The sequence below is a fragment of the Episyrphus balteatus genome, chromosome 3 (assembly GCF_945859705.1).
Source record: "Episyrphus balteatus chromosome 3, idEpiBalt1.1, whole genome shotgun sequence".
In the NCBI taxonomy this organism is placed as follows: Eukaryota; Metazoa; Arthropoda; class Insecta; order Diptera; family Syrphidae; genus Episyrphus; species Episyrphus balteatus.
The window spans coordinates 1254118-1266701 of record NC_079136.1 but is presented as its reverse complement, the minus strand read 5'-3'; the positions used below and the strand labels follow the sequence as shown (position 1 = coordinate 1266701).

Below are 12584 nucleotides of genomic sequence, written 5' to 3'. Positions count from 1 at the left end.
TTGACAATTTAGTGCTATAATTAACAATTTAGTCGTCTTCATATCATTTTCCCAAATAAGACAAGTGAACCTATTCTATTGACCGATGAAAAATGGTCTTTTTTGGGAACATTGCAATAAATTGTATTATTTTTTTATTTTAATAGTTTCGAGCCAGCTTTTTTTTAATAAATAAGTCAGAAAAAGGGATATCATTAAATTATGTAGGTTTTTGTAGGCGCAAAAATTCAAATCTTTATCGTTTATAGGGTGAACCTATTCTTTTGACCGGCAGTGTATGCCCTTCTACTCTCAGTCATTTCCAATACTGAAAGCTTTACCTTAAAACTGTTACAATATCACTTGCTGTTTCCGCCTTGCAATAAACCTTCTTCTCGAGAATCTCAAGCATTGCATTAAGATCTTCGGGAGCACATCCAGCACTGTGCAAAGGACCAGCCAAAGCAAGTACCTTCGGCTTCGATTCGAGTTTACTATAAAAATCTCTAAAAATTAAAAACATATCACTTTGCTCCTTGATTTCATGGCAGTCTTCCAAAACGATCAGATTTACATTCTCCATGTTTATGTCACCATTTTTCAATCCTCGCAAACACGTCTTTGGTTTCAGAATCAAAACTTGGGCTTCCCCGTATTTCACAATTGCATTGTCACTGTCGTCGTTTTGCTTTGCCTCATTGTAAACTTTTAGATCGGTCAAATGATAAATCAAATTGTAGGCCGATTCGCCGGATAGCCGGCTTAGGTAGAGGCTAACTTTTGAACGATTTTGGCGAAGTTCACGGGCCTTTTCTTGTAAAAGTTTTAGGGCAATGAATTCTTTGGAAGATTTGTGTCCTAGGCAGAGCATAGTGTTTTGTTCGGACGCCGACGCGAGCAGTTCGACTTGATAGTCGCGAGGAGTAAAAGATGTTGTGTGGACATTATCACACCAATGGAATGCCATTGTAGAGTTATTTGTATATATTTTTACAATTAGGTTTAGTTATAATTAGTTTAAATTATAAAAACACATAACTTCTTGGAAGTATTTATTTGATTAAAAATGAAAAAAATAAGGAAGCGATTAGGCTTTTGTGTGTGATTTGTGCTTGTGCTTACACAAAAAAATTTTATCAAGAAAAATCAAGTGACGTTTGAATGACAGCCAAAATGTCAACTTGGGATGTGTTCAAATTGTGTTGTTTGAAAAAAAAAAAAAAAAAAATGAAATGATTCAGTAAAACTGCGGATTCACATTGGGATCGCTTTTTATTCTTCCGACGGACAATTATCATAAAATTTGCGATGATAAAATTAACAGCAAAAACAAGCAAATAAAACTCAAATGCAAACAATTAACGTCCAATTCACGAGTCAATTAGGTTTAATTAAACGTATTAGGTGTAATTAAACGTGGAATGTTGATCCTCTTTTTTACAAAATAATTTCGCTAGCGAGAAAAAAAATCTTTTCACTTTTGTACTTTTGCAAAAAGTGGTGAATGTAGTTAAGGCTTTATTTTGACGTTTCTCTTTCATCTTGTTCTTTTTTTTTGCTTTTTTGCTTTATTTGATTTCATATTGGTTGTAGTGTTCTCTTCGTCGGATGTATATTTATTTGGGTGTAAGTAACTTTTTTTAATTTATTTAAATGTTTACGTTGCACATAGAGCCCGCTAAAGTTATTTTTTGTACATTTTTCTGCTTATTTTCGAAGAAAAATATATAATAATAAGTTTAAAAAAAATAGCTGTCAGATTTGCGTCTTATAAAAAATACTACCAGCGGTATTTATTAGATTAGCTTAAACTGGTTCTCAAAAGTTGTTTAGTTAAGCTTGCTTAAATATTTAATTCGCCTTTAAGCAACGTTGCTTAAATTTGTATTTATAATCGAATTTCCACAGATGATTAACTAAACGATAGTTGTGTCAAAAAATGAAGGGGAATTTTGACTAGTCTAGTACAAAATACTATTACATTTTAGAAACATCACGTGGTTTTTGACAACTTGAGGGTATTTTTTTTTGTAAACAAAAATTCTTAACCTTGACTGCGCAAAAAAAAAAGATTAGGTCGCTGACGATGAGTTTGCTTTCGTCGGATTCCTTAATAAAATGCACAGAGCAAAGCCAGACAGCATTGATTTTTTTCATTTGTACTAACCATTTTATTTTTTTTTAACATTCTTTAATATTTTGATTTGAATTTAAAATTCAAGCTCCTTTTAGGGAATAATTTCATTTCAAACCAAAATAAAGTCTTCACCCCATACTCTAGATAAATTAATAACATGATACTGAGCTCACGGTCTTAATAATAATTCATATGTAGTCAAATCAATCTTAAAATGGCTCTAAGCAAGCTCTAAACGCGGTGAATGGCGTTTAAGTTAAGCAATCGTTAAGCAACGTTGCTTAAATGTGTAAATTCTTTATAAATACACATTTTGTACTTAAAAGCTATTTAGAGGTTGTTTAACGTTAAACAACCTTTAAAATTCTTTTATAAATATGGCTGTACATGTAGAAGCGTGCGACGCACCGAAACGAAAATCAAAAGGAAATTTGAAGATATTTTTTGCAACTTGCTTCTTCGTATGGAGCAGACTAATGCCGACTTTACATGAGTCGATTTTAGCCGCACGATATGTCAGCTATTACATGAAGCCTCAAGAGGCTTGACTCTTTTTTCGAATTTTCTTTTGATAATCATTCTGTGAGGCGCGTACTATTACACGATGCCTCTTGAGTCAAAGACTCAAATTTGACATTTTTCTTTTGATTTAAGTATTGTTGTTGTTGTATTGCACCAAGAAGCAAAAAGAAATGAAAGGGAATGTTGAAAAAAGAAAGAGTGGAAAAAGAAACGTCAAAAAAGAGTCTCAGAATTTTGGCCCACAACTCTCCGGTCGGATAACTTTTTGTTTTATCTTCTTTCCCTCTTGCACTTATTAGTTTTGAAAAGAGGCGCGCCTCTTGAGGCTTCATGTAATAGCTGACCATGTTGCACAGCTGAAGTCGACTAGGATTTCTCTATGGGGATTGTCACTTTAGTCACCTGCAGCTTACGTTGACACGAGTAAAAAAGCTTCGCCGCACGGCAAAAATCGACACGTGAAATGTCGGCAAAAGGGCCTATTGCTTCTTTCTCCTCAAAATTAGAGCATGTAGATGCTGTACATTATGTACAGCGGCTAACTTCAAGTTTTTGAACACTCCCCCAATGAAAATGTCAAAGAAGTGCGCGAAAATACGAAACGATCAAAACAAAAATAAAAAAATTTAAACAAAGTTGAATTCAAAATGCACCAATTTATTTGTAGTTAAATTTGTTCCCATTAAAAAGTTTTTTGTATTTGTTTATTTTTTCAAATCAAATCAATGTTAAAAAAGCATGTCTAAACACGCTAATATCCAACAATCTAATCCGCCTGGTGCTGGTGTTAGCAACTGGAATAACGACATGAACGACGATGATGACAACGAAGATTTACTTCTCCTAAATGATTCTTTAAATCTCAACACATCTTCCTTAAGGTCAGATGAAAAATACACAGGTTTTGATAATAATTCCGCAGACACCTGGATATTCCCTTCAAATTTTCCCGAACGTGCTTATCAATTTAATATTATACAAAAAGCTTTGTTCCATAATACACTTGTTGTACTGCCAACAGGTTTGGGCAAAACATTCATTGCAGCCGTTGTAATGTACAATATTTACCGATGGTATCCTATGGGTAAAGTTATATTCATGGCACCCACACGCCCTTTAGTTGCACAGCAAATCGATGCTTGTTGCAAGATCATGGGAATCCCAAAACAAGATTCTGTCGAAATAACCGGCAAGCTTAGCAAAGCAAATCGAGCTCAGTTGTGGCAATCGAAGCGTGTCTTCTTTGCTACTCCTCAGTCAGTTCAGTCTGACATTTTCGATGCTGAACTTAATTTTCCCTTTCAAGCTGTGAAACTCATCGTTGTCGATGAGGCTCATAGAGCGAAGGGAAAGTATGCTTACACAGAAGTCATTCGATATATTTGGAGTAAAAATAAGTACTTCCGTATACTTGCCCTCTCTGCAACTCCTGGGCGGAGGAAAGAGGATGTCGAAGAAGTTATTCGTAATCTTTTTATTTCGAATCTGGAAGTTAGGACAGAAGATTCTGTCGATGTTGTTTCGTACGTTCATAAGAGACAACTGAAAGTTGTTGTTGTTGATCTTGGAACGAAGCTTAGTCAAATTCGTGATGAACTGCTGGAAATTGCAGATCCTCATATAAGAAATTTGATAGAAAATCGATTGATTTCTGGAAGACCTGGTAGTATCAGTCGCAATTGGTTGGTGATGGAACACAAAAGGTTCCGGGAAATGACCTTGAACAATGGGGTTCCATATCAAAAAGAATTAAACTCGGATTTTAGTATTTGCATCAGTGTTTACCATGCAATAGAATTGCTGGAACGTCATGGTTTGAGGGTGTTTTTGAATAATTTCGATGAAACACAAGAAAATGGGCCAAAATTTGTGGTTATCCTGCGACCTGATTTGCGTCGTCTTATACAAAGAGTTCGCGAGGAGGCGGGACCTAATCCATTTGCATTTAGCGATCAATGCATGTTGGATGGGGAGATAGCTACCATACCACCGAATATAGACTTTGGACATCCGAAATTTGAAATAGCAAGGGAACATGTGGTGGCACATTTTGAGGTAAGTCTTAATGGTCTGGTGTAAGATTTGATTAAATTATTATTTTTATTGATTTTCATTTGCAGAGTAATAAAGATGCTCGAGTTATAATATTCTGTGAGTATCGAGAATCAGTTATGCTGATGCATCGTTTACTTCTTCAGCATAGGCCAGTTATACGACCGAGATTATTTGTGGGTAAGTTTTTTTCTAGTAGGTATTTCATTTAAGAATAATATCTTCAAACATTAAATAAATTGTAGCTTGAATCACACTTTTAATCCAGTGAATTTTGTCTCATGGATGTACTATAAGTCGCAGCAATTTGTTCCTTTTTATGCTGACTCTTCTACAAATGTTCTCTACCATATTGTTCTTTACTCCTCTGTCCACTTGTGTAAACATTTTATTCATGTCATCTGGACTTTGAAACTCCTCTTTTATCCTTTCATTCTGATTCATTATAATGTTGTTCATGTTATAGGAAAAAATTAAAGGTATTCAATGACCTTTTAATAGGAATGAAAATACGAAAAATAACTTTGAAAACTAAAGAAGAACATCTCTCAATCTTAAGAAAGCAATACTTATAGCCTAAAGAACAATAAAAGCAACGGTAGAAATAGGATAGTAGCAGAATACCTCTAGTTTAGAATTTTTTTTGGTCAACTGCTTAAAACAAATTTTCAATCAGGAAGTCCCAGGTCAATGGACAAAATCTGAAATAATACTCATACACAAAAAGAACATATTAACAACTATCAACCTAAAAGTATAATATCGTCAATCTATAAGGTCTTTGAATCTTTGATAAATGTATATTTGGGAGAATAAACATCACTATTGATTTAAACAACCTTTCAAAGAAGCTGGTTTTATATCCAGTTTCTCTACAATTGATCATTTACAATCCATAAGCCAGATAATAGAAAATGCAAGGAATGTAATATAACCCTCTACTCCATTCATCGATTTTGCAAAAGCTTTCGGTACAGTCGACCAGGGCTTCATTTGGAAGGCCCTTCTTAACCTAACCGCCCGTTGTATGAAAAAAACAGTCCAAATTTTGAAGAAAATGTACAAAACAAGCACCGCACTTATAAAAACAAAACGTTTAGACCAGAATTTAATATTTCACGTGGTGTATGGTTAAGAGATCCTCTATCAACAGAACATTTTTCGGCTCCTCTAAAAGAAGTCTTCCAAATCCTCAATTCGCAGACGATATAATAAATGTCTCTCCACCCCATTTCTTCTTACGTCGAATGCAATGATAAAATAAGTAGGGTAGAAGGGGAGGATTTGCCAGGATTTAGGAAAATTGACTTAACGCAAAGTTTTTACGTTTGTTTTAATTTTTTAATATATGATATTATTATTGACTTTATCATCTTCACTTAAACATTTTTTTTTCATCTTGATATATTAATTATTTCTATTTTTAATAATTTATTAAAAAAAACGAAAAGTGATGTGGCAAAGCCTCCCACGGTGGGAGGCTTTGCCACGGGGGTGGGAAAGGATTGCCAGTTACCTAAATATCAAAGTTAATACAAATAAAACCAATAATCATAAACAAAACTTCTTTTTAGCTGAAAATACGAAGAAGGGATTGATTTTCTAGGATTCTGCCATCCTCTTTTGAGGAAGCTCACCATGGGGTGCATTTGCCAGAGCAAAACCTACCCAAAAACAAATGGCAAATGCACCCCACAAGCTAATCTTTCGAAAATTTACTTATAACTTTTTTATAAGTTAAACAGTAAAAAAATCACTTCTACACAGCATAGTAAACATAATTTTCAAAAGATATTTGTATGAAAAAGTAATTTAACAAGACAAATATTAAATATTTACGACGGTTATGTACCTTCATATTTTGGTTCTCAACATTAAAAAACTAGCACAAGCTTCTAATTTATTTCGTGTCCAGCCAAAAGCTGCCAAACTTTGTAGAATGTTTTCAATCGTAAATGTGCAACAGAAAATGATTTTTCGGTATTTAATGTTCTGTTGGTTTGGAAAAAAACCTGGACTGGCAAAGGTACCCCATTGGCAAATGCTCCCCCTTCTACACTAACTCCTTTTTGTTATCTTAGTGGAACTTAAAATGTTATTTTGAATTTTGTTTTGCACATTTTATAACTTCCATGATAGAACACAACAACACACTACCATCGCAATGGTCCAAAGTGAAGAGATTTCCATTTAGTTTTTAAATTATTATACTCTTACTCTCGATTTGAATCTCACTTTTCTTATTTCTATATTTAATCACTAGTTTATTTTATTTTCAAAATATTCTCATCCAAATTTGTCGAATTTTGCAATATAAAAAGCAAGTGTATTTTTAATGTTAGCTTCTGTTTATGTATTATCTGCGGTGCCTAATGGCAGCTCTTAGCCCACAATTGTGCCCTTAATTATGAAAGTGGACTAAGTCACTCCTAAAAATGGCCTCAAATCTAGCCTTAAAATAATTATTATTTAACGGGTAAAGTTAATTTGAAAGCGAAATTGCAGTAAATAAACTTCTTTATTGCTCCTCTAGTGATTTCATAAAAGAAATATAGTTAAATCGTTATAAGAAAATTATTATGTAAGTTTTTCTTTAAACAATGCAAAAAGTGACTTAGTCCACTTTCATAATCATGGGCACAATTGGCACAAATAATGTAAAAGTTTAACATTGTTTAACTAAAATTAATAATTGCCATGCCTTTTCATCATTTTTATGTAATTTTAGAGACTGTTCATTTTTTCAAGTGGAGCAAAATAAACAGTGTTTTTGTGAAGCAATGCGAAAAAGTGCAAACAGTAGCCATACGTATTCTGTATTGGGTTTTTGTTCTTACAACATTATTTGTCAAAAGTTCCTCTTTGAAAATTCAAAACCAAAAATCAGCTCCAATCGCTTTTTTTTAAGCAAAATATGCGTTTCTACAAAGTTCAAAATTAACGGGTTCAGGAAACAAATGGCAAGTGATTTAATAAAAAAAATAAAATCCTCAATTTTTCAACTTTTTTTCATTAGTTAATTTTAGATTAAAATTTCAGTTGAAATTAAAAAAAAAATTTTTAATCAACTACCTACATAATTTTGATAGAAAATTAAATTTTCTATAAAGAGTCTTTAAACCGTTAGGCTTGGTTTTCGAGTTAAAGAAAAAAAACTGAAAACCCAGGGTTTTCATTTTCTCATAAATGCACCATGGATTTAGAAGGATTTTTGGCTGAAGCATACTTTTATGACAAGGAATCATATTCAGCAATAAAAACTCGTTAGCGAAATTGTTCCATTCAAAAAGTTCTTTTCAATTAACAATATTTGAATGCCATCTAAACATTACCTACCAAATCACCTCACTTCACTAACTGTTTTGATTATCTCTTCCATTTTATATTCTCCCTATTTCGAAGTATCCTAGAAGCTCACTTCTGTAACTTAACTTAAATCTATTTCCTCACATAGGTCAAGGTGGCTCCGGTTCGATTCGTGCAGTAACTCAACAACAACAAATCAGTGTAATGAATGATTTCAAAAGCGGTAAAAGTAATGCTCTTATAGCAACATCAGTTGCCGAAGAAGGTATTGATGTAGGTGAAGTTGATTTGATTGTTTGTTTCGATATAAACACTTCGAATCCGACACGATTTATCCAAAGAATTGGACGAACTGGTCGTAAAAAAGAAGGTAAAGTCCTACTGCTAGCAACCGAGGGAAAAGAACATTCAATGCTTAAAGATGTACTTTCCGAACGTAATAGATTAAATAAGAGCATCTCAAAAGGTGGACAATTTAATTCGGCATTTTATAATCAAGCACCACGAATGGTTCCAACTGAATTCAATCCAAAATGTTTAAAAGTATTTATTCAACCGCCAGAAGTGGAAGAACAAAAATCAAAAGATAAACCTGCAAAGACTACAAAAGGCAGTAAATTTGCACAAATATGTCAGAAAAAAGACTTGAGACATTTTTTTAAACAAAAAGCTGCATTAGACGATGAAGATAAGTGTGTTTTTGCAGATACTCAAGAACCGAATAGATTCTCACAAAAGACAAGTATCAAATCGGCTTCTAAGAGTAAACCATCCCCTAAAGCAACTGTATCAACTACGACAAATGTTTCATTACCAAATGAATCTGATTCTAGAATTCCAGAATCACCTCCATCTTCTCCTCCTAAATCTATCCCCATTACTAGTAAAATTATGAAAAAAATGGCCAAGTACGTTCGAAACACCACAAATGGCCAACCAATTGAAACCCTCAAAGCCATGAACTCAAACAAACTCTCCAAAAATAGTTTCCAATTCTTAATCGAATTTAGTCCTGACATTTTAATAGATATCTGGACTCGAATGGAAGAACTATGGCATAAAGGAGTTGATGAAAATAATATCCCATCCAAAGGAATAACTAATGACGATCGTCAAATTATTCGGGCATATCTCCAGATTGTGAATAATATTGGGTCTAAGGAATCTGTTGCAGAATTAATTGAAAGTAAAAATAAGTTACCCAAGTTTCAATCTCATTCTAAATTGAGTGAAAAATACAAATCAATTTTTACCAACTTGCAACATGGTGGCATTGGCGAAAACAATTACGAGTTCCTTATGGAAAAATTTGAGGCAGCTTCAAATTACTTTCCAACCGATGAGCTCTCCAAAGAAAGCTACATCCGATCAATGGTTTATGAGGATGAGATTGATGAAGTCGATGAAAGCACATCAGTATTTAATGAGAGCAGCCGTAACTACAGCACTGATTGTATCTTGGATTCAAAATACATGAGTCAATGGGGTGATACAATGAACCAGACAAGAAATAGTTCCTATATTCAGAAGTCTCCAATTAAAGTTAATAAATCAAATGTTTCAAACTCTAATGAACAAATTCTTCCAACACCAATTGTACCGCCACCAGCAGCAGCTTCAGCGAATGACAGTGACGACGATGTTGTTTTCGTTGGAACAACACATCAATCAACTCCCATTCGAACAGGCACATTTAAACAGTCGTTGCTAAATTTCAGTGAAACTCCCATAACCAGTTCGGCTACCAAACATGCATCCCAACGCAGCAAACCGTTAACAAAAAAAAGTCAAAAGAATATTCTAGATTTCGTTAAGTCCAATAAAGTTCAAAATACTGAACTAGCGTCGCCTAAAATGGATACAGAGAAGTTGACAGACAAAGTAGACTTCTTAAAGGCTAATAAAGTTCAAAACACTGAAGATGTGTTCGACACCCCGAAGATGTCTGGCCAAAGTACAAGTAAATTAGACTACTTAAAGTCTAATAGAGTTCAAAACACTGAATGTGTGCTGCCCTTAAAGTTCCCTGTGGAAACCACAAACAAGATTCCAGAACCAAAGGAAGACAACTCAATGAATTTCTTCGATGATCAATTTGATGACATAATCGCAGCAAATAGTGGGATTTTTGAACGCATTGAAAACAGTAACCAAGTGAATATTAATTCTGAAAGAACTCCCAATACTGCCCCAAGGCCAACTTCATTACGGGTCAGCCTTGGAGACAAAGTTGATAAACATGCCACAACTACCCCAGCAACAAATATCGACAAATCCCCTGGACATTCAGTGAAGATTCCATCAACCTTGGGGTCAGATGATTCTACACCCGATGATGTTATTCCTTCAATTGATGTTCCAAGGGGAAAACTTACAAACAAACAAAGTGCAGAAGAGTCTACTCCAGCTGGTATCTATTCCTTCTCTAAACATTCCAAACAAGATCAAAATATTTACCCTGAATCTCGAAATTGTGATGACGTACACCCCGAACTAGCAGACATCGATATAAATGACCTATCCGAGTTTTCTATGGATGATATAATAGAAAGTGTTAAAACTGATCCTGTCGTGATGTCTTCCCAACTCCCTCACAGAGCTTCTCCTGATATATTTGATGAATTATGTGAATCAATTGTTGAACCTAAAGTCAAGGAAAAGTCACCTCCGCGAAATGTGAAAACTCCACCTGCACAAGCATCACCGTGTCTTTTGACAAAGAAAACTCTAACATGGGGACAGATTCGACAAAAGTATATTAAACCATCACAATCGGAGTCGAGTACGACAGAAGCAACAACATCACACCAACAAACTGACCAAGTTAGGAATACTCAACAGAAACATGAAATAAAAGAAGTAGATAGTCCAAATGAAAGTGTCATAAAAATGCCATCGAAAATTGGTTTAAAAAGAAGAATTATTAAAAGTGATTCTGAGAGTAGTGACGATAAAGATTCTTCGCCAGTACGAAAGCGACAATCAAGAATTCTCAGGAATCAAGAGGTAAGAAATGATTCATTGCAAACTATCTTATATAATATTTTGAATCTTACTTTAGATTATTGGAAGAAGATTAATGAAAGATCCACATTTCCGACAAAGAAGAAACAATGAGTTTATCGATGATGAAGCAGTTTTAAGTGGTTCGGAGAGTGAAGATGAGTTCGAGCATACAATTGGACAATATATTCAGGATTCAGTAGTTGTCGATGACGAAGAGGCAGAGAATGAGTCATCAGTTCCAATGACTCAAGTGTACTTGCAGTCTGTTAGGTGATTTATAACAAACAAACTCATTATAGAATACATTTAAATCATTATTTTTTCCCTTTTTTTTTGTAGAAGTCCTTGTGGCAACAGGAGAGGAGGTTTTAAAATACCCGAACGACGCCACTATAATGATGCCTCGAAGATATTTTCCCAAAGAGTACCTGAAGAAATTGGTTCATATGTTACGGATTCATTTGTTGTTGTTAGTGACGATGAGTCGGATAATGAGAAATCTTTATGTCCGCTGGAACGGGCTGAAGAAATTCTTAAAATGCAAAGACGTGCGAAACGTAAAGCGAAAGAAGACGCTATTCAAGAGGAATTTGTACGACCTGCGAAGAAGAAGAGAGTTTTGAGGATACACAACAGTTCAGAAGATGATGATGATTTTGCATAAATTTGTTGGTGAAGACTTTTTTTTTGAGACGTGAAGTATGTATGTTGTGTGTCAATTAAATTTTTGTAATATTACCGAATTTCTTTTGCAAAAGTACTTTTTTAATATCTAGCAGACGGGACCAAAAATCACGCAAAGAATTTTTCTCTCGAAATAATTAAGAGTTTTCATCCGCCATCGTCAAAATCTATGCCTCTGTACAATAAAGCAGGACTGGAATAACAAGTCTTCCATGGGGACACCTTAGTTGCTCGAATGGGGGCTTTGCTATTGGTTCCTCTGTAGTTGAATATTAATGCTTTCCTGCAACCATGTTCCAAATCAAGTCATCGCCTGCTTATTTAAATAGCTCGGCAACAAGGCCGTCAGCTCCAGCTGCTTTATTAGACCATTACACTTGGATATGACTTCCTTTACTTTGGCCAGTTCGGGCGGATAGAAATGTTGGCTTTCTTCGTCAATATTGAATGGAGTAATCTGCATCTGGGCAGAGTTTGTTTCATCATCGTCATCCAAAATGTTCTTTTTACCTTCTCGTAAAACTTTCGAACCTCATTATTCAGCCATCTATTTCCTAGATCGCTCGTTTCTCGTGTTGCTCCTTTTTTCTCCTAAGAAGTCGATGTTCCTTCGTTCTTTTTTGTTTGTAGAGCTCATTGGCAGCTCTGGTCCTTCTCTGCAGCACAGCTTTGTAAGCTTTCTGTTTAGCTGCATGTGCTTGCCGGAATTTAAGAGATCTGGCAAACTCTTTTTCTCCGACATTGAACTTCCTCACTCTATTTCCTTGTCATGTAGATGGTCTGTTTATTACCAGGTAGTTGGTACCTCTGAAAATTCAGACGTCCATTACTGGGGTATTTTTTAGCGTCGATCGTAATATGATCAATCTGGTTGATTGATCTTGAGATTTATACGTCC

The 12584-nt window shown here is 34.6% G+C and overlaps 2 protein-coding genes across 2 annotated transcripts in view; one reads left to right on the top strand and one right to left on the bottom strand.

Annotated features, from left to right (window-relative positions):
• The window catches only part of LOC129914052 (endoribonuclease Dcr-1), a 29396-nt gene extending 28309 nt beyond the window's left edge, over positions 1-1087 (bottom strand). The window contains exon 1 of the mRNA XM_055993093.1: positions 321-1087. Within this exon, the coding sequence (XP_055849068.1) occupies positions 321-946 (626 nt within the window). The 5' untranslated portion in view covers positions 947-1087. The remainder of the gene's footprint in view (positions 1-320) is intronic.
• A 2130-nt stretch (positions 1088-3217) lies between these two features.
• On the top strand, positions 3218-11745 carry LOC129913186 (uncharacterized). Its single transcript, XM_055991735.1, has 5 exons — positions 3218-4693; positions 4759-4870; positions 8145-11002; positions 11058-11272; positions 11342-11745. Exons 1-5 carry the CDS (start codon positions 3377-3379, stop codon positions 11664-11666), a joined length of 4827 nt encoding a protein of 1608 aa, XP_055847710.1. The 5' UTR covers positions 3218-3376; the 3' UTR covers positions 11667-11745.
• The last annotated feature ends 839 nt before the right edge of the window (positions 11746-12584 follow it).